The sequence below is a fragment of the Oncorhynchus keta genome, chromosome 15 (assembly GCF_023373465.1).
Source record: "Oncorhynchus keta strain PuntledgeMale-10-30-2019 chromosome 15, Oket_V2, whole genome shotgun sequence".
NCBI classification, from domain to species: Eukaryota; Metazoa; Chordata; class Actinopteri; order Salmoniformes; family Salmonidae; genus Oncorhynchus; species Oncorhynchus keta.
Window position 1 is genome coordinate 16,953,563 of NC_068435.1, and position 20,041 is coordinate 16,973,603.

The following is a 20,041-nucleotide window of genomic DNA, read 5'->3' on the forward strand; positions in this document are numbered from 1 at the left end:
TAGGCTACTGTACTGATGTTACCATAGGCTACTGTACTGACGTTACCATAGGCTACTGTACTGATGGCTACATTACTGACGTTACCATAGGCTACTGTACTGACGTTACCATAGGCTACTGTACTGACGTTATCATAGGCTACTGTACTGACGTTACCATAGTCTACTGTACTGATGTTACCATAGGCTACTGTACTGACGTTACCATAGGCTCCTGTACTGATGGTTACTGTACTGATGTTACCATAGGCTACTGTACTGATGGTTACTGTACTGATGTTACCATAGGCTACTGTACTGACGTACCATAGGCTACTGTACTGATGTTACCATAGGCTACTGTACTGACGTTACCATAGGCTACTGTACTGACGTTACCATAGGCTACTGTACTGACGTTATCATAGGCTACTGTACTGACGTTACCATAATCTACTGTACTGATGTTACCATAGTCTACTGTACTGATGTTACCATAGGCTACTGTACTGACGTTACCATAGGCTACTGTACTGACGTTACCATAGGCTACTGTACTGACGTTACCATAGGCTACTGTACTGATGTTACCATAGGCTACTGTACTGACGTTACCATAGGCTACTGTACTGATGGTTACTGTACTGATGTTACCATAGTCTACTGTACTGATGTTACCATAGGCTACTGTACTGACGTTACCATAGGCTACTGTACTGATGGCTACATTACTGACGTTACCATAGGCTCCTGTACTGATGGTTACTGTACTGATGTTACCATAGGCTACTGTACTGATGTTACCATAGGCTACTGTACTGACGTTACCATAGGCTACTGTACTGATGGCTACATTACTGACGTTACCATAGGCTCCTGTACTGATGGTTACTGTACTGATGTTACCATAGGCTACTGTACTGATGGTTACTGTACTGATGTTACCATAGGATACTGTACTGATGGCTACATTACTGACGTTACCATAGGCTACTGTACTGATGGTTACTGTACTGATGTTACCATAGGCTACTGTACTGATGGTTACTGTACTGATGTTACCATAGGCTACTGTACTGACGTACCATAGGCTACTGTACTGATGTTACCATAGGCTACTGTACTGACGTTACCATAGGCTACTGTACTGACGTTACCATAGGCTACTGTACTGACGTTATCATAGGCTACTGTACTGACGTTACCATAATCTACTGTACTGATGTTACCATAGTCTACTGTACTGATGTTACCATAGGCTACTGTACTGACGTTACCATAGGCTACTGTACTGACGTTACCATAGGCTACTGTACTGACGTTACCATAGGCTACTGTACTGATGTTACCATAGGCTACTGTACTGATGGTTACTGTACTGATGTTACCATAGTCTACTGTACTGATGTTACCATAGGCTACTGTACTGACGTTAACATAGGCTACTGTACTGATGGCTACATTACTGACGTTACCATAGGCTACTGTACTGACGTTACCATAGGCTACTGTACTGACGTTACCATAGGCTACTGTACTGACATTATCATAGGCTACTGTACTGACGTTACCATAGTCTACTGTACTGATGTTACCATAGGCTACTGTACTGATGGTTACTGTCCTGATGTTACCATAGTCTACTGTACTGATGTTACCATTGGCTACTGTACTGATGTTACCATAGGCTACTGTACTGACGTTACCATAGGCTACTGTACTGACGTTATCATAGGCTACTGTACTGATGTTACCATAGTCTACTGTACTGATGTTACCATAGTCTACTGTACTGATGTTACCATAGGCTACTGTACTGACGTTACCATAGGCTACTGTACTGACGTTACCATAGGCTACTGTACTGATGGCTACTTTACTGATGTTACCATAGGCTACTGTACTGATGGTTACTGTACTGATGTTACCATAGTCTACTGTACTGATGTTACCATAGGCTACTGAACTGACGCTACCATAGGCTACTGTACTGACGTTAACATAGGCTACTGTACTGATGGCTACTGTACTGATGTTACCATAGGCTACTGTACTGATGGCTACATTACTGACGTTACCATAGGCTACTGTACTGACGTTACCATAGGCTACTTTAGGGGTTCCCAAACTTTTTCACCCTGGGTCCCCCTTCCAGCATTGGGGAACAAGTAGCGCCCCCCGTGCGTGCATGAGCCCCGTCAATTTTTATGTGCACAAGCACTGTTCATGACAAACTCTTCACACCCCTCTTGTTGGTGGAGAGAATTGTGCAGGTTTAAAGCTTATTTCATGCAATTCTACACATTTTGTCATGGAGTGCAAAGAAAATGTTGCAGTTTTGAAGAAAAATGTATTGCAATTCTATACATGTCTAACATGTATACATGTATTGATGTGATATTTAAGGCAACAAAAAAATGACAACTATATTTATGGGAAACCTAAAAAAACGTTAGCTGACATGGTCTAGTTGATCTGGACATTTATGACAAGTTATAAATAGCTCTCTAAGGTATGCAATGACTAACATGACAAGAGGAACTGATGTCGAAATTGCAGCTTGTGCATTCTACTATTCCAACTTTCACACTGACTGCTGCAGTAATTTAATTAGCTAACTACTGTTGATTTCACAGGTTAAAAAAGGACCAGAAAGGAACACTATAAACCGGTTTCTTTTTTTTGTCTCAAACCGGTTCAAAACATTATATTGCTGGTCAAAACAGTGGAATGGAATGGGAAAAAACTGTGGTTCTGTTAACAACAAAAAGATTGGAAAATAATTTTGGTTCCAACCCCTGGTTGAAAGTGAAAGTTGGTTTGTTTAACTGGCTTTGGTTTTCAGAGTGCTTTTTAAATTGTTAGAAAATGCAATGTAACAACAAGAATGCATGAAGCATGCATGAGAGCATCAGCTGTTCAGGACAACTGTGTGATCACCCTCTCCGTAGCCGATGTGAGTAAGACCTTTAAACAGGTCAACATTCACAAGGCCGCTGGGCCAGACGGATTACTAGGACGTGTATTGCGAGCATTCGCGGACCAACTGGCAAGAGTCTTCACTGACATTTTCAACCTGTCCCTGACTGAGTCTGTAATACCAACATGTTTCAAACAGACCACCATAGTCCCTGTGTCCAAGAACATTAAGGTAAGCTGCCTAAATGACTAATGACGTCTATAGCCATGAAGTGCTTTGAAAAGCTGGTCATAGCTCACATCAACACCATTATCCCAGAAACCCTAGACCCACTCCAATTTGCATGCCGCCCAAACAGATCCACAGATGATGCCATCTCTATTGCACTCAACACTGCCCTTTCCCACCTGGACAAAAGGAACACCTATGTGAGAATGTTATTCAGTGACTACAGCTCAGCGTTCAACACCATAGTGCCCTCAAAACTCATCACCAAGCTAAGGACCCTGGGACTAAACACCTCCCTCTGCAACTGGATCATGGACTTCCTGACGGGCTGCCCACAAGTAGTAAGGGTAGGTAAAAACACATCCGCCACGCTGATCCTCAACACGGGAGCCCCTCAGGGGTGCGTGCTCAGTCCCCTCCTCTACTCCCTGTTCACTCATGACTGCATGACCAGACATGACTCCAACACCATCATCAAGTTTGTCGATGACACAACAGTGGTAGGCCTGATCACCAACGACGATGAGACAGCCTTTAGGGGGGAGGTCAGAGACCTGGCCATGTGGTGCTAGGACAACAACCTCTCCCTCAACGTGATCAGGACAAAGGAGATGATTGTGGACTACAGGAAAAGGAGGGCCGAGCACGCCCCCATTCTAATCGAAGGGGCTGCAGTGGAGCAGGTTGAGAGCCTCAAGTTTCTTGGTGTCCACATCACCAACAAACTAAGACAGTCGTAAAGAGGGCACGACAAAGCCTATTGCCCCTCAGGAGACTGAACATATTTGGCATGGGTCCTCAGATCCTCAAAAGGTTCTACAGCTGCACCATCGAGAGACTGGTTGAATCACTGCCTGGTATGGCAACTGCTTGGCCTCCGACCGCAAGGCACTACAGAGGGTAGTGCGTACGGTTCAATACATCACTGGGGCCAAGCTTCCTGCCATCTATACCAGGTGGTGTGAGAGGAAGGCCCTACAAATTGTCAAAGACTCCAGCCACCCTATTCATGGACTGTTCTCTCTGCTATCACATGACAAGCGGTACCGGAGTGCAAAGTCTACGTTCAAAAACCTTCTTAACAGCTTCTACCCCATAAGCCATAAGACTCCTGAACAGCTAATCATGGGCTACCCAGACCCCTCTTTTACACTGTTGCTACTCTCTGTTTATTATCTATGCATAGTCACTTTAACTCTACCTACATGTACATATTACCTCAATTACCTCGACTAACCAGTGCCCCCGCACATTGACTCTGTACCGATAACCCCTGTATATAGCTTCGCTATTGCTATTTTACTGCTGTTGTTTAATTATTTGTTACCTTTATTTTCAATTTTTTTACTTAACACTTTTCTTTAATCTTTTTTTTCTTAAAACTTCTTAAACCATTGTTGCTTAAGGGCTTGTAAGTAAGCATTTCACTGTAAGGTGAATAATGTTGCACACCCAATTTTTCAGTTTTTGATTTGTTAAAAAAGTTTGAAATATCCAATAAATGTCGTTCCACTTCATGATTGTGTCCCACTTGTTGTTGATTCTTCACAAAAAAATACAGTTTTATATCTTTATGTTTGAAGCCTGAAATGTGGCAAAAGGTCGCAAAGTTCAAGGGGGCCGAATACTTTCGCAAGGCACTGTAATAGATATGGTAGGAGAAGATGCAAAGAAAAACCAATCAGAATTTTTATTTTTGAGAGCCCATGCTCTTCAGAGAATCCAGCTCCCAGATTGCAATTCCTATGGCTTCCACTAGATGTCAACAGTCTTTGTTCAAGGTTTCAGGCTTGTTTAATCCAAAACGAGGAAGAATTCGGTGTTTTGATACAGGAACACAGAGCTGGAAATCAGTCTGTGTGCGCACGATGAAGAGGATGCGCACCTGCTAATATCACTTTTCTATTGAACATACTTCTTTCCGTATGAAATATTATCGTTTAATTACATTTTAGGGTACCTGAGGATTGCATAGAAATTTATTTTGACTTGTTTTAACTTCTTGACGCTACCCATCCCTTAAGCGGGATAATTGTCATCAGAAACCGCTGAATAGCATAGCGCCACAGTCAAATAATATGACAAAAATATTCATATTCATTAAATCACAAGTGCAATATTGCAAAACACAGCTTAGCCTTTTGTTAATCCACCTGTCATCTCAGATTTTGAAATGATGCTTTACAACGAAAGCAATCCAAGCGTTTGTGTAAGTTTATTGATCGCATAACAACTTTAAGTACACTTAGTATCAGGTAGCTTGGTCACGAAAATCAGAAAAGCAATCAAATTAATCGTTTACCTTTGATGACCTTCGGATGTTTTCACTCGCGTTATGTTCAGAAATCCACAAGAAAGAGCGGTCACGACAACGCAGACGAAAATTCCAAATAATATCCATAATGTCCACAGAAGCACGTCAAACGTTTTTTTTTAATCAATCCTCAGTGTGGTTTTAAAATATATATTCGATAATGTATCAACTGGGAGTTTAGGTTTTTCAATGGGACAGGGAGAAACAATGGCCGCTTTACTCTGTTGCGCAAACCTCACTTTGAGGGCCCCCACCTATCCACTTACGCAATGTGATCTTTCTCGCTAATTTTTCAAAATAAAAGCCTGAAATTATGTCTAAAGACTGTTGACACCTTAGGGAAACCATAGAAATAGGAATCTGGTTGATATCCCTTTAAATGGAGGATAGGCATGCATAGGAACAGAGAGGTTTCAAAATAAGAGGCACTTCATGATTGGATTTTCCTCAGGTTTTCGCCTGCAATATCAGTTCTGTTATACTCACAGACAATATTTTGACCGTTTCGGAAACTTTAGAGTCTTTTCTATCCTAATCTGACAATTCTATGCATATTCTTGTTTCTGGGGCTGAGAAATAAGCAGTTTCAAATGGGTACGTTTTTTAGCCAAAAAACAAAAATACTGCCCCCTACACGCAAAAGGTTAACCAAGTTTAGTTTTTGGATTGCTTTCTCTGCATGTGGAATGAATGGATTACTCAAATCGATGGCGCCAACTAAACTGACTTTTTGGGATATAAAGAAGGATTTTATCTAACAAAACGACACTACATGTTGTAGCTGGGACCCTTTAGATTGGAAATCATAGGAAGATTTTCAAAAAGTAATATTTAATCGCTATTTGTAAATTTATGAAAAATATTTTAATGTGGGGCACCGTCCTCAATTGCATGGCATGCTTTCGCTGTAAAGCCCATTGTAAACCGGACAATGCAGCTAGATTAACAAGAATTTAAGCTTTTAACCGATATAAGATACTTGTATGTAAGAAATCTGAGTGGTAGATCTTGGCTTGCATTTTGACTCAGAAAGTGATCTTGACTCCAATGATTCCAACAGTTGTGTCAAGTCCATTCTTGATACACACAGGAAACTGTTGAGCGTGAAAAACCCAGCAGCGTTGCAGTTCTTGACACAAACCGGCGCGCCTGGCACCTACTACCAAACCCTGTTCAAAGGCACTTAAATCTTTTGTCTTACCCATTCACCCTCTGATTGGCACACAGACAATCCATGTTTTAAGGCTTAAAAAACCTTTAACCTGTCTCCCCCTTCATCTACTCTGATTGAAATTGATTTAATAAGTGACATTAATATGGGATCATAGCTTTCACCTGGTCGGTCTATGCCATGGAAAGAGCAGGTGTTCTTTAGGTTTTGTCCACTCAGTGTAAATCTTTTAGTATTTTGATTTGGTGGAGATAGACACAGTCACAATACTAAAGTGGCATTTGTTACTTCTAAAACACAGATGTGTAACAGTGTGTAATAGAGTAATAGTATTGTAATAATGTGTAATAGTGTTTGTGTAATAGCTTTGTTATAGTGTGTAATAGCTTTGTAATAGTGTTTGTGTAATAGCTTTGTTATAGTGTGTAATAGCTTTGTAATAGTGTGTAATAGGGTGTAAGAGCTTTGTAATAGTGTCTGTGAGAAAGAGAAACCTGGCTACAAGCTCAATGTGGACACTGAATTGGCAGATGGCTCCCTAGACATGTGGTCTGAAGGCTACCTTGGGCATTCCCTGACCCTTGACAGTCAAAGGAAGAAAAAATGGTTTACACCATGTGCGACACACAAAGCTTCAAGACTGGTTCTTTGTGTGGGTTTGAAATTCAATTCCTATGTCTTTGAGCTGAGGACAACACACAAAAACACAGAGGGTGATTCTAGTTTCATCAAAGGGTAGTAGTGGTAGGCGACATACACAGGGCCTTCTACTAAATAGTGAATAGGCCAGCGGAGAGACCCTGTAAATGGTACTGCAGAGGATTTAGATGCTGCCTAAACTTAGATTCTGGTCATGGTTAGGATGGTCTAAGACCGTGTGACTTTTAAAATGCTCTGTTTGATAGTTTTATGTACCCTGAAAGCTGAAGTGGGAAGATGTTTTGTTTGGACTTAACTCTCTCATTCCAAATCCAAGGATGAGGATGCTGTGCTGACCACAGACGCTAATGATGTTCAACAGCATCCTTTGTGTTTTAAAGCTAATATTTCTAATTAATGGTGATAAATATATAGGCCTCTTTTACTAGGCTATGGATTTGAGAAACACCTACCCAGTGGGACCCATCATTCAGGGCAAGTGGGGCAGGGCCCCGCCTGTTTTGAGACCCACCTGTTTAGCTAAAAAAAAATAATGGGTTGCCTGAAGTTCTGTCACACATGGGGACACTACTTCACCGCAAAATCTACGGGGAGAGCTCATAAATTCAAGCCCCTTGGGTGCTGCCGTAGATTTACATTAGAATTGCCCATCCAAGAAGGCTCAAGGTCATTGGCCACAGATAAATTACGTCAAATCCCGTTATATCTGCCATAGCTTTGGTTGGACTGATCATGTCAACATCATACTTTCAAAATCTTAGCTAGCAAGCTAGACAAGCAGTCATCATCATGAATCAAGTTGACAATCTATTGGAAAATCCTTTTCAATCCTTGTCATACGAAGAGCAATTATAGATCAAACGTATTGGTGCTCACTGGCCACAAGTTGTAAATCGCAAATTCAACAATGAGCGGTTTGGAAGGAGTCAGTGGCTAACTGTGAGTGTTGCAATCACTAGCCTGCTATTCAGTGGAGTGGGTGTGTGTTCCAAGTCTGAGTTGAATATGGCTGCAGGGGCAGTATTGAGTAGCTTGGATGAAAAGGTGCCCATTGTAAACAGCCAGCTCCTCAGTCTCAGTTGCTAATATATGCATATTAGTATTGGATAGAAAACACTCTGAAGTTTCTAAAACTGTTTGAATTATGTCTGTGAGTATAACAGAACTCATATTGCAGGCAAAAACCTGAGAAATTCCACTTCCTGTTTGGATTTTTTTCTGGGGTTGGCAGATTTTCAACCAAGCTCTCATTGAAATTACAGCGAGATATGGATGAGTTTTCACTTCCTACGCCTTCCATTAGATGTCAACAGTCAATAGAACTTTGTCTGATGACTCTAATGTGAAGGGGGGGGGAGTCGAATGAGACAGGAAATAGTCACCACTGCCACGAGTTGACCATGCTTTCATTATGCGCGTTCACAGGGGAAGGACCTGCGTTCCACCGGTCATCTGAAGTCATTCTAATTCTCCGGTTGGAATGTTATTCAAGATATATGTAAACAACATTCTAAAGATTGATTCAGTACATCGTTTGACATGTTTCTGCTGACTGTTACTGTCACGCCTTGGTCATAGTATTTTTGTGTTTTCGTTATATATTTGGTCAGGCCAGGGTGTGGTTTATATGTTGTGTTTCGTATTGGGGTTTTGTAGGCATTGGGATTGCGGCTGAGTAGGGGTGTAGCATAGGTTTGGCTGCCTGAGGCGGTTCTCAATCAGAGTCAGGTTATTCTCGTCGTCTCTGATTGGGAACCATATTTAGGTAGCCGGGGTTTCACTGTGTATTTCGTGGGTGATTGTTCCTGTCTCTGTGTAGTGTTCACCAGATAGGCTGTATTAGGTTTTCACGTTCCGTTTGTTGTTTTTGTATTTATAAGTTATTTCATGTATCGTCATTTGTTTCATTAAAGACATGAGTAACCACCACGCTGCATTTCGGTCCGACTCTCTTTCGACAAACGAACGCCGTTACAGTTACGGAACTTTTGGACATTTCGTCACGTTATAGTGGACGCGCTTTGTGACTTTGGAATTGTTTACCAAACGCGCTAACCAAAGTAGCTAATTGGACATAAATAACGGACATTTTCGAACAAATCAAGCATTTATTGTGGACCTGGGATTCCTAGGACTGCATTCTGATGAAGTTCAAAGGTAAGGGAACATTTATCATGTATTTTCTGGTTTCTGTTGACTCCAACATGGTGGCTAATTTGGCTAATATTCTGAGCTCCGTCTCAGATTATTGCATGTGTTGCTTTTTCCGTAAACTTATTTTGAAATCTGACAAAGTGGTTGCATTAAGGAGAGCTATATCTATAATTCCATGTGTATTATCATCTACATTTATGATGAGTATTTCTGTTGAAACCATGTGGCTATGCAAAATCACTTGATGTTTTTGGAACTAGTGAATCTAATACGCCAATGTAAACTCAGATTTGTTGATATAAATATGAACTTTATCAAACAAAACATGTATTGTGTAACATGAAGTCCTATGAATGTCATCTGATGAAGATTATTCAAGGTTAATGATACATTTTCTCTCTATTTCTGCTTTTTGTGGATGCTATATTTTGCTGGAAAATGGGTGTGCTTATTGTGGTTTGGTGGAGACCTAACATAATCGTTGGTAGTGCTTTTGCTGAAAAGCATATTTGAAATTGGACACTTTGGTGGGATTAACAACAAGATTACCTTTAAAATTATATAAAACACATGTATGTTTTTGGAATTGTAATTATGAGATTTCTGTGGTTTGAATTTGGCTCCCTCTATTTTCACTGGTAGTTGTCATATCGATCCCGTTTGCGGGATTGCAGCCATAACAAGTTATTAACTTCTTCGATATAGGGGGCGCTCTTTTAATTTTTGGATGAAAAACCTTCCCGTTTTAAACAAGATATTTTGTCACGAAAAGATGCTGGACTATGCATATAATTGACAGCTTTGGAAAGAAAACACTCTGACGTTTCCAAAACTGCAAAGACATTGTCTGTGAGTGCCACAGAACTAATGTTACAGAAAAAACCCAGATAAAAATACAATCAGGAAGTGCCACATTTTTTAAAACCGCCTCATGGCAATGACTCCTTATATGGCTGTGGAGGAGCTAGGAGTCAGCTTACTTTTTTCACGTTTTCCCCAAGGTGTCTGCAGCATTGTGACGTATTTGTAGGCATAACATACAGGAACTCAAATCCTTCTGTTCACCTGATTTAGAATTCCTCACAATCAAATGTAGACCGCATTATCTTCCAAGAGAATTCTCTTCGATTATAATCACAGCCGTATATACCCCCCCCCCCAAGCAGACACATCGATGGCTCTGAACGAACTTTATTTAACTCTTTGCAAACTGGAAACCATTTATCCGGAGGCTGCATTCATTGTAGCTGGGGATTTTAACAAAGCTAATCTGAAAACAAGACTCCCCAAATTTTATCAGCATATCGATTGCGCAACCAGGGGTGGTAAAACCTTGGATCATTGTTACTCTAACTTCCGCAACGCATATAAGGCCCTGCCCCGCCCCCCTTTCGGGAAAGCTGACCACGACTCCATTTTGCTGATCCCTGCCTACAGGCAGAAATTAAAACAAGAGGCTCCCACGCTGAGGTCTGTCCAACGCTGGTCAGACCAAGCTGACTCCACACTCCAAGACTGCTTCCATCACGTGGACTGGGACATGTTTCGTATTGCGTCAGATAAAAATATTGACGAATACGCTGATTCGGTGTGCGAGTTCATTAGAATTTGCGTCGAAGATGTCGTTCCCATAGCAACGATAAAAACATTCCCTAACCAGAAACCGTGGATTGATGGCAGCATTCACGTGAAACTGAAAGCGCGAACCACTGCTTTTAATCAGGGCAAGGTGTCTGGCAACATGACCGAATACAAACAGTGCAGCTATTCCCTCCGCAAGGCTATTAAACAAGCTAAGCGTCAGTACAGAGACAAAGTGGAATCTCAATTCAATGGCTCAGACACAAGAGGCATGTGGCAGGGTCTACAGTCAATCACGGACTACAAGAAGAAACCCAGCCCGGTCACGGACCAGGATGTCTTGCTCCCAGGCAGACTAAATAACTTTTTGCCCGCTTTGAGGACAATACAGTGCCACTGACACGGCCTGCAACGAAAACATGCGGTCTCTCCTTCACTGCAGCCGAGGTGAGTAAGACATTTAAACGTGTTAACCCTCGCAAGGCTGCAGGCCCAGACGGCATCCCCAGCCGCGCCCTCAGAGCATGCGCAGACCAGCTGGCCGGTGTGTTTACGGACATATTCAATCAATCCCTATACCAGTCTGCTGTTCCCACATGCTTCAAGAGGGCCACCATTGTTCCTGTTCCCAAGAAAGCTAAGGTAACTGAGCTAAACGACTACCGCCCCGTAGCACTCACTTCCGTCATCATGAAGTGCTTTGAGAGACTAGTCAAGGACCATATCACCTCCACCCTACCTGACACCCTAGACCAGGGGTGTCAAAGTCAAATGGACGGAGGGCCAAATAAAAAATTTAGCTACAAGCCGAGGGCCGGACTGTTCGAATGTTCATTGAAAAATTTTTAAATGACGCATATAGTCTAGTGAACCTAATTGAACCTACTGAAAACCTAACAAATATATTCCAATATGATCAGATAAATAAAGCAATATTTTCTTATGGCTCTGTCAGTAATCTTTAATTTTCAACAGACACAAAAGACAAATTTCCTTTATATAAAAATCCCCATAACATGAACATTAAATGAAAGAAACCGTATTCAAGGCACCATCAGTAGCCTATATTTTCTATTTTAGCAAAAGTGGGCTAAATTTACTTCAAAGAAAAAAACAATAATAGCAATTTTCTATCATCCACTCAACTGAAATATTTTAAAAATATAATTGGATTGAAATACAATAAAATAAAGTGCAAAAATCTATTAATCAAAAACAACACTTTGTTTAAGGAGAAGTAACATGCAGTGAAAACAAATATTAAACTTTAACTTTTAAACTTGAACTGAGTAAAAACTCTAAATATGTGATTGCACAGTAATGTTCACTTGTTTGAGGTTGAGGGTGATACTTGGTGGTGTCCCATCTTTTCCACAAGTTCATCAATGTTCGGGGTAAGGCTCTGAGCTGAGGAAATCCTCAGAATTGAGTGGAGGTGTTCAGCAGTAAGTCGACTTCTGTGTGATGTTTTGTTCAAGTTCATCAAAGAAAACAGTTGTTCACACAGGTATGTGCTGCCAAACATAGACAACGTTTGAGCAGCCTGGATGCGCAGCTGGGGCATTGTGTCGGGAGGAAACAAACTCCGCAGCACCCACTGCCGCATATTTTGCCCTCAGTGCATCATTGCATTGGAGGTCAATCAACTCCATTTGGAGGTTTGGTGGTGAGCTTTCCACGTCAACAGCAAATGGGTTACAGCAGTTCCAACCTGCTTTTTGTGCTTCAAAGTCAGCAAATCGGCGTCGAAAGTCAGCGGCAAGCATACCTATTTTATCAATAACTGTGCGCTCGGGAACGCACTGGTAGAGAGCTTCTCTTTCATGGTCTGGCAGCTGGGAAAGTGGCTCAAATTTTCTTTCCGCATCTGCGTCTCCCACAGAGTCAGTTTGGTTTTAAATGCCTTCACTGTACTGTACATATCAGAGATGACACGATCCCGACCCTGCAGCTGCAAGTTCATTGCATTCAGATGACTCGTAATGTCACACAGAAAAGCCATTTCACACAGAAACATTTCGTCTCGGAGTTGTGTTGTGTCTTTCCTTTGCTGTCCAGAACAGACAAATCTCCTCACGAGAAACATCTTTGAAGCACCTTTCCCTGGCTTAGCCATCGAACCTCTGTGTGATAAGGCAAATCACCATGCTCCGTTTCTAACTCCGTCAGAAATGCCTTGAACTGGCGGTGATTCAAACCTTTGGCTCTGATAAAGTTAACTGTGCGCGATGATGCTCATTACATGCTCCATTTTCAAGGCTTTACCGCACAACGCTTCCTGGTGTATGATACAATGATAAGCTGTCAGCTCACCTGTCGCGTTTTCCTCTTGCATCTTTTCCCGTATCTTCGCCACCAGTCCGCTCCTGTGTCCACACATCGCAGGTGCTCCGTCGGTTGTCAAACCCACGAGTTTTTCCCAAGGCAGCTCCATCTCATTTACACATCTTGACACCTCTTCATACAAATCATGCCCCCTAGTTGTGCCATGCATAGGACGTAAAGCCAAAAACTCCTCTGTCACGCTTTTAGGCTGGAGTCCACTCCGCGGATGAAAATTGACAACTGGGCAATGTCAGAAATGTCGGTGCTCTCAACAGCCAAGGAATATGCAATGAAATCTTTTCCCTTTTTCACAAGCTGCTCTTTTAGATTGATGGACAACTGGTCTACTCTCTCGGCAATGGTGTTTCTGCTCAGACTCACATTTAAAAAGAGTTGCCTTTTTTCTGGGCAAGAGCAGTTTTGATGAAATCCCCCTCCGTAAATGGCCTGATTTAGCGATCTCTTCTGCCAAAATAAAACTGGCCTTGACAGCAGCCTGGCCTTGTGATTTGGCTTTTTTGAACAGAGCCTGTCGAGATTTGAGGCCTCGTTTTAAGCCTTTTGTAGCCTTTGTTCCATGTCCATATTCTTGTTTTTGTCCGCGTGTTTCGTTTCATAAGATTATACTCTTTCAGTACCGCCACACTTTCTCCACACAGAAGACACACAGGTTTTCCAGCTACCTCCGTGAACAAATACTCCGACTCCCACCTTGTTTGAAACCCCGGTTCTCAGTGTCCACCTTCCGTTTTGCCATTTTTGATGGGTATCTGAAAGTTAATTTTACTGTGATGCTGACAACTGCTGTGCCAATAAATATTGAAATGAAGCAGACTGCTCGGTGCGTCACCGTTGCATTGTGGGAAATGTAGTATTGGTGCGTGTAAAAGATCTGCGGGCTGCCGGCTATTCTAATAATAAATCAAGATCATCCCAGGGGCCGTAAAAAACCTTCTACCTGTGGCCCGCGGGCCTTGACTCTGACATATGTGCCCTAGACCCACTCCAATTTGCTTACCGCCCAAATAGGTCCACAGACGATGCAATCTCAACCACACTGCACACTGCCCTAACCCACCTGGACAAGAGGAATACCTATGTGAGAATGCTGTTCATCGACTACAGCTCGGCATTCAACACCATAGTACCCTCCAAGCTCGTCATCAAGCTCGAGACCCTGGGTCTCGGCCCCGCCCCTGTGCAACTGGGTACTGGACTTCCTGACGGGCCGCCCCCAGGTGGTGAGGGTAGGCAACAACATCTCCTCCCCGCTGATCCTCAACACGGGGCCCCACAAGGGTGCGTTCTGAGCCCTCTCCTGTACTCCCTGTTCACCCACGACTGCGTGGCCACGCACGCCTCCAACTCAATCATCAAGTTTGCGGACGACACAACAGTGGTAGGCTTGATTACCAACAACGACGAGACGGCCTACAGGGAGGAGGTGAGGGCCCTCGGAGTGTGGTGTCAGGAAAATAACCTCACACTCAACGTCAACAAAACTAAGGAGATGATTGTGGACTTCAGGAAACAGCAGAGGGAACACCCCTATCCACATCGATTGAACAGTAGTGGAGAGGGTAGCTAGTTTTAAGTTCCTCGGCATACACATCACAGACAAACTGAATTGGTCCACTCACACTGACAGCGTCGTGAAGAAGGCGCAGCAGCGCCTATTCAACCTCAGGAGGCTGAAGAAATTCGGCTTGTCACCAAAAGCACTCACAAACTTCTACAGATGCACAATCGAGAGCATCCTGGCGGGCTGTATCACCGCCTGGTACGGCAACTGCTCCGCCCTCAACCGTAAGGCTCTCCAGAGGGTAGTGAGGACTGCACAACGCATCACCGGGGGCAAACTACCTGCCCTCCAGGACACCTACACCACCCGTTGTTACAGGAAGGCCATAAAGATCATCAATCACCCGAACCACTGCCTGTTCACCCCGCTATCATCCAGAAGGCGAGGTCAGTACAGGTGCATCAAAGCTGGGAACGAGAGACTGAAAAACAGCTTCTATCTCAAGGCCATCAGACTGTTAAACAGCCACCACTAACATTGAGTGGCTGCTGCCAACACACTGTCATTGACACTGACCCAACTCCAGCCATTTTAATAATGGGAAATTATGTAAATATATCACTAGCCACTTTAAACAATGCTACCGTATATAATGTTACTTACCCTACATTATTCATCTCATATGCATATGTATATACTGTACTCTACATCATCGACTGCATCCTTATGTAATACATGTATCACTAGCCACTTTAACTATGCCACTTTTTTTACTTTGTCTACACACTCATCTCATATGTATATACTGTACTCGATACCATCTACTGTATGCTGCTCTGTACCATCACTCATTCATATATCCTTATGTACATATTCCTTATCCCCTTACACTGTGTATAAGACAGTAGTTTTGGAATTGTTAGTTAGATTACTTGTTGGTTATCACTGCATTGTCGGAACTAGAAGCACAAGCATTTCGCTACACTCGCATTAACATCTGCTAACCATGTGTATGTGACAAATAAAATTTGATTTGATTTGATTTGAAGATTGACCCTAAGAGACTACATTTACCAGGTGGTCGCTTGGTGTCCTCCGTCGCAATTATTGCGTAATCTCCAGCTGCAGTATTTTTCCGTTTTCTTCGGAAGAGAAGCCAGCTGCCACCACTGATAGATGATCAAATAGATATGTGAAAAACACCTTGAGGATTGATTCTAGACAACGTTTGCCATGTTTCTGTCGATATTATGGAGCAAATTTGGAAAAAAGTTTGGCGTTGTAAGTGACTGTATTTTCGTTTTTTTTCTTAGCCAAACGTGATGAACAAAACAGAGCTATTTCTCTTACACAAATAATCTTTTTGGAAAAAATGAACATTTGCTATCTAACTGAGAGTCTCGTCATTGAAAACATCCAAAGTTCTTCAAAGGTAAATTATTTTATTTGAATGCTTTTCTTGTTTTTGTGAAAATGTTGCCTGCTGAATGCTAGGCTTAATGCTATGCTAGGCTATCAATACTCTTACACAAATGCTTGTGTAGCTTTGGTTAAAGCATATTTTGAAAATCTGAGATGACAGTGTTGTTAACAAAAGGCTAAGCTTGTGTTTCAATATATTTATTTCATTTCATTTGCGATTTTCATGAATAGGAAACATTGCGTTATGGTAATGAGCGTGAGGCTATGATTACGCTCCCGGATACGGGATTGCTCGACGCTAGAGGTTAAGGGTCTCTTTTCCAACCTTAAAAGGATAAACGTTAATATGCCATGGGACAGAAAAGGTTGAATAGATTGTCCATGCTGTCAATCCAGCATTACTTCTGCGGCGCTCATAACAACTGGAAACTGGAAACTGGGAAATCTCATTCTTCAGTGAGTTCAAGACAACTGCGGAACTCTGGAAAAAAGTGAGCTCTGACTGGGAAAATAAGTTTTGAAAGGTCACCCAACTCGGAATTCCAAATCAGGAACTCGGGCCTCTTTCTACAGCTCCGAACTGAAGTTCACCGACATCATGATTGTTTTTTTTCAGTTCCCAGTTGTCTTGAAAGCACCATAAATCCAGAGAACGGCAGTCATTGATTACAAAATTTGGCCACAAGAAGGACCGCCGTGCCAACTTCCTGTTTAAGCTAGCACAGCAGGTGAGTCCAAAAATGTATTTTATGCTGCTGCATAAATGATGTAATATGAAAGTAATACTAAGTGCATGTTGTGTAGTAAGCTGTTAGTAGCCCATGTGCCTCACCCTAATAATTTGGTCCCTTTCCCCCTCATAATTTAGCCTACTGTTATGACTTGGTGGTGCACATGTAGCCTATAGCCTGTTTTAGAGAAATGTCATCAATCATTGTAAGAGCTTTCATTGTCTGCTTATATGCCCCCTTTATTTATCCTATGATTCTGACTTGGTGTACAGGGAGAACACTGTAAGAACGGCCCATGTTCTGAATTCTGTTGCTGTACATTTCAAAAGTACTGAACAAATAGTTATTGACAATGACAGTCCTAGCTCGGATTGCCTCTTATTCGCTCGTTGTTCCCTTATGCCATAGTTTGTACATCTCAATTGTCAGTAGAAACCACATTTGTTTAAACAAGTCATATCAGTTATGTTTTTTTAAAGGCATTAAAGGAGGCTGAATGAACTGTTTCGCTGCCAGACAAGACTCCGCTGATAGCCAGGTGTAGCGGTGGAGAGGATTCATTCACTCCATAGTGCTGAATAGAAAGCTATGCTGTTGGGACAGCTTTATGTAGGCCCTAATGGTTGTGGTGCAATTAATGTATTGTTTAGTGTTGTGTTGTGGCTGCATCTAAAAACATTTGGGGAGTTTGCCCCATCAAGATTTACATGCTAAAATAGCCACTGCACCTACCTCACCACCGTGACCGTCAAATATCCCGAATATAGACGGGTGACTCTTGTTGGTGATGTCGGTGAGCACCTCGAATCGGTCCTCCATGTGGTCGCGCCGCCCCTGAATGGAGTACACTGCTACATTGTTGTTTTTGAAGTCCCAAGTTTTGGAGAACTCCGCATCTAGGACATTCAGGCCCCCCAACCTGTCGTTTTGCATCATCTCCGCCACTTTCCCCTTCACCATGTTCACGGCATCCCGGCTGGACTTGACGATGGTCTTCACCTCGTCCGTGTGGAAGAAGTAACTCCATAAGGCCAAGCTAATGCATAGCAGAAACAATGTCTCTGGCCTGAGGAGGAAATAACGCATGATCCGACCCAAAAGAGACAACAGCGTCATTGTGTCTCCTATCATCACACGCAAGAAAACTGTTGACGGTTGCCTCTCTCTTGCAGGTCAATTCACTTCATTATATCCGTTCACGGGAAAAATTTAAAACGTCCACCATCAATGTTTGATGTCAGAACTGCTATAAATATATCAAACTGGCTTTAAATGGTCAATGCAGGCTATTTCCAGCCTTAACACTCAACGGAATGTATCACTGAAGAGCAAGAGCGAATGACGAAAGCGGGCAGAGCCATTGGCTTGAAAGACAAGTGAGACTGTCCTGGCTCGCGAAATAACAGCTGAAGCACGAGGATTCGCCGAAAAAACTCGTAATGAAGTCGCTGTAGTCTGTAGCCCATTGTAGGCTTCGCGAATAACGGGAGACGACCCACCGGAATGTGAGGAGGAGTTGTCACCAGGGGCGGAGTAGGGGTTTCAGTTTCGGTGGCCTGTTTTTGCGGTGACCCCGTTTCTTGTGTGGGAAACGCTCCCATTCAGCCTCTACTCACCCGCGTCAACAACAACCCCCCCCACCCGTCTTCAACTCTATAGTCAGTGATGACAGTGTGCGCAGCTGCTGCACAATGTCCTATGATGGATCATGATCACAACAGCTGCAGCAAGCGAGGGTGTTTATAATAGTCTTAATATTCAGGATTTGTAATGCAGGTCTGTCTATAGCGTTCCTCTTTGCACATTTTATTATCAAATGTATTTTTTAATTATTAGGCCTAATAAGCATATTACACTGGTATCAGTTGTTAGTATTAGGAGGGAACAAAAGCCTGCACGCCCACCAAAGGCTGCCCGGGAAACGGTTGGTGACCATTGAATAGCCACTAGCCTATAAACTGCACCCAAAGCACAACACGAGGAATGTTGTAGCTCTCTGGCGGCTGACTCCAGTCCTATTTTTTATTTATTTAGTTAACTAGGCAAGTCAGTTAAGAACACATTCTTATTTACAATGACGGCCTAGGAACAGTGGATTAACTGCCTTTTTCAGGGACAGAATGACAGATTTATACCTTGTCAGCTCGGGGATTCGATCTAGCATCTTACTGCCAGCAGCATACCACTGCTGACTTGCTTCTGAAGCTAAGCAGTGTTGTTCCTGGTCAGTCCCTGGATGGGAGACCAGATGCTGCTGGAAGTGGTGTTGGAGGGCCAGTAGGAGGCACTCTTTCCTCTGGTCTAAAACATATCCCAATGCCCCAGGGCAGTGACACTTTCGGATGGGATGTTAAATGGGTGTCCTGACTCTCAGTCATTAAAGATCCCATGGCACTTATCGTAAGAGTAGGGGTGTTAACACCGGTGTCCTGGCTAAATTCCCAATCTGGCCATCAAACCATCACGGTCACCTAATAATCCCCCGTTTACAATTGGCTCATTCATCCCCCTCCTCTCTCCTGTAACTATTCCCCAGGTCGTTGCTGCAGTTGAGCATGTGTTCTCAGTCAACTTACCTGGTAAAATAACGGATAAATAAATAAATAGCAACCTCGCCCAACACTCTAACCACTAGGCTACCTGCCGTCCCACAATTGGGATGAAACAGAACTGGTCCCACTTTAAAACCTATGTATTTACATCGCAATTACATAGACATATACATTGCATATTGTTGCATAACTCCTATAACATATATACCAGTTTGTGGCTTGCACAATTTCAAAGATGTGCAAATAAGCTCACAGTGGACATAACTGTAACCTAACCAATCATTCTCAAGTAAAGGGAGGTCTTACCACAGCTAATTTAACTATTCTAATAAACATAAACAAATGATTCTGTACTTCCACAAACTGCAAACAAATTTTCACAGGCTAATGTACTATGCAACAATGTGACTGTGAACATACACATTGTAATACTGGCCTATGTACCATGTGAATATAGTCTCTGAAACATAGACCTAGGAGCA

The 20,041-nt window shown here is 42.6% G+C and overlaps 1 protein-coding gene across 1 annotated transcript in view; it reads right to left on the reverse strand.

Moving 5' to 3' along the window:
* Positions 1-18,622, reverse strand: part of LOC118394531 (protein phosphatase 1L) — a 33,023-nt gene extending 14,401 nt beyond the window's left edge. Inside the window, exon 1 of the mRNA XM_035787785.1 lies at positions 17,740-18,622. Within this exon, the coding sequence (XP_035643678.1) occupies positions 17,740-18,138 (399 nt within the window). The 5' untranslated portion in view covers positions 18,139-18,622. The remainder of the gene's footprint in view (positions 1-17,739) is intronic.
* Between the last annotated feature and the right edge of the window lie 1,419 nt (positions 18,623-20,041).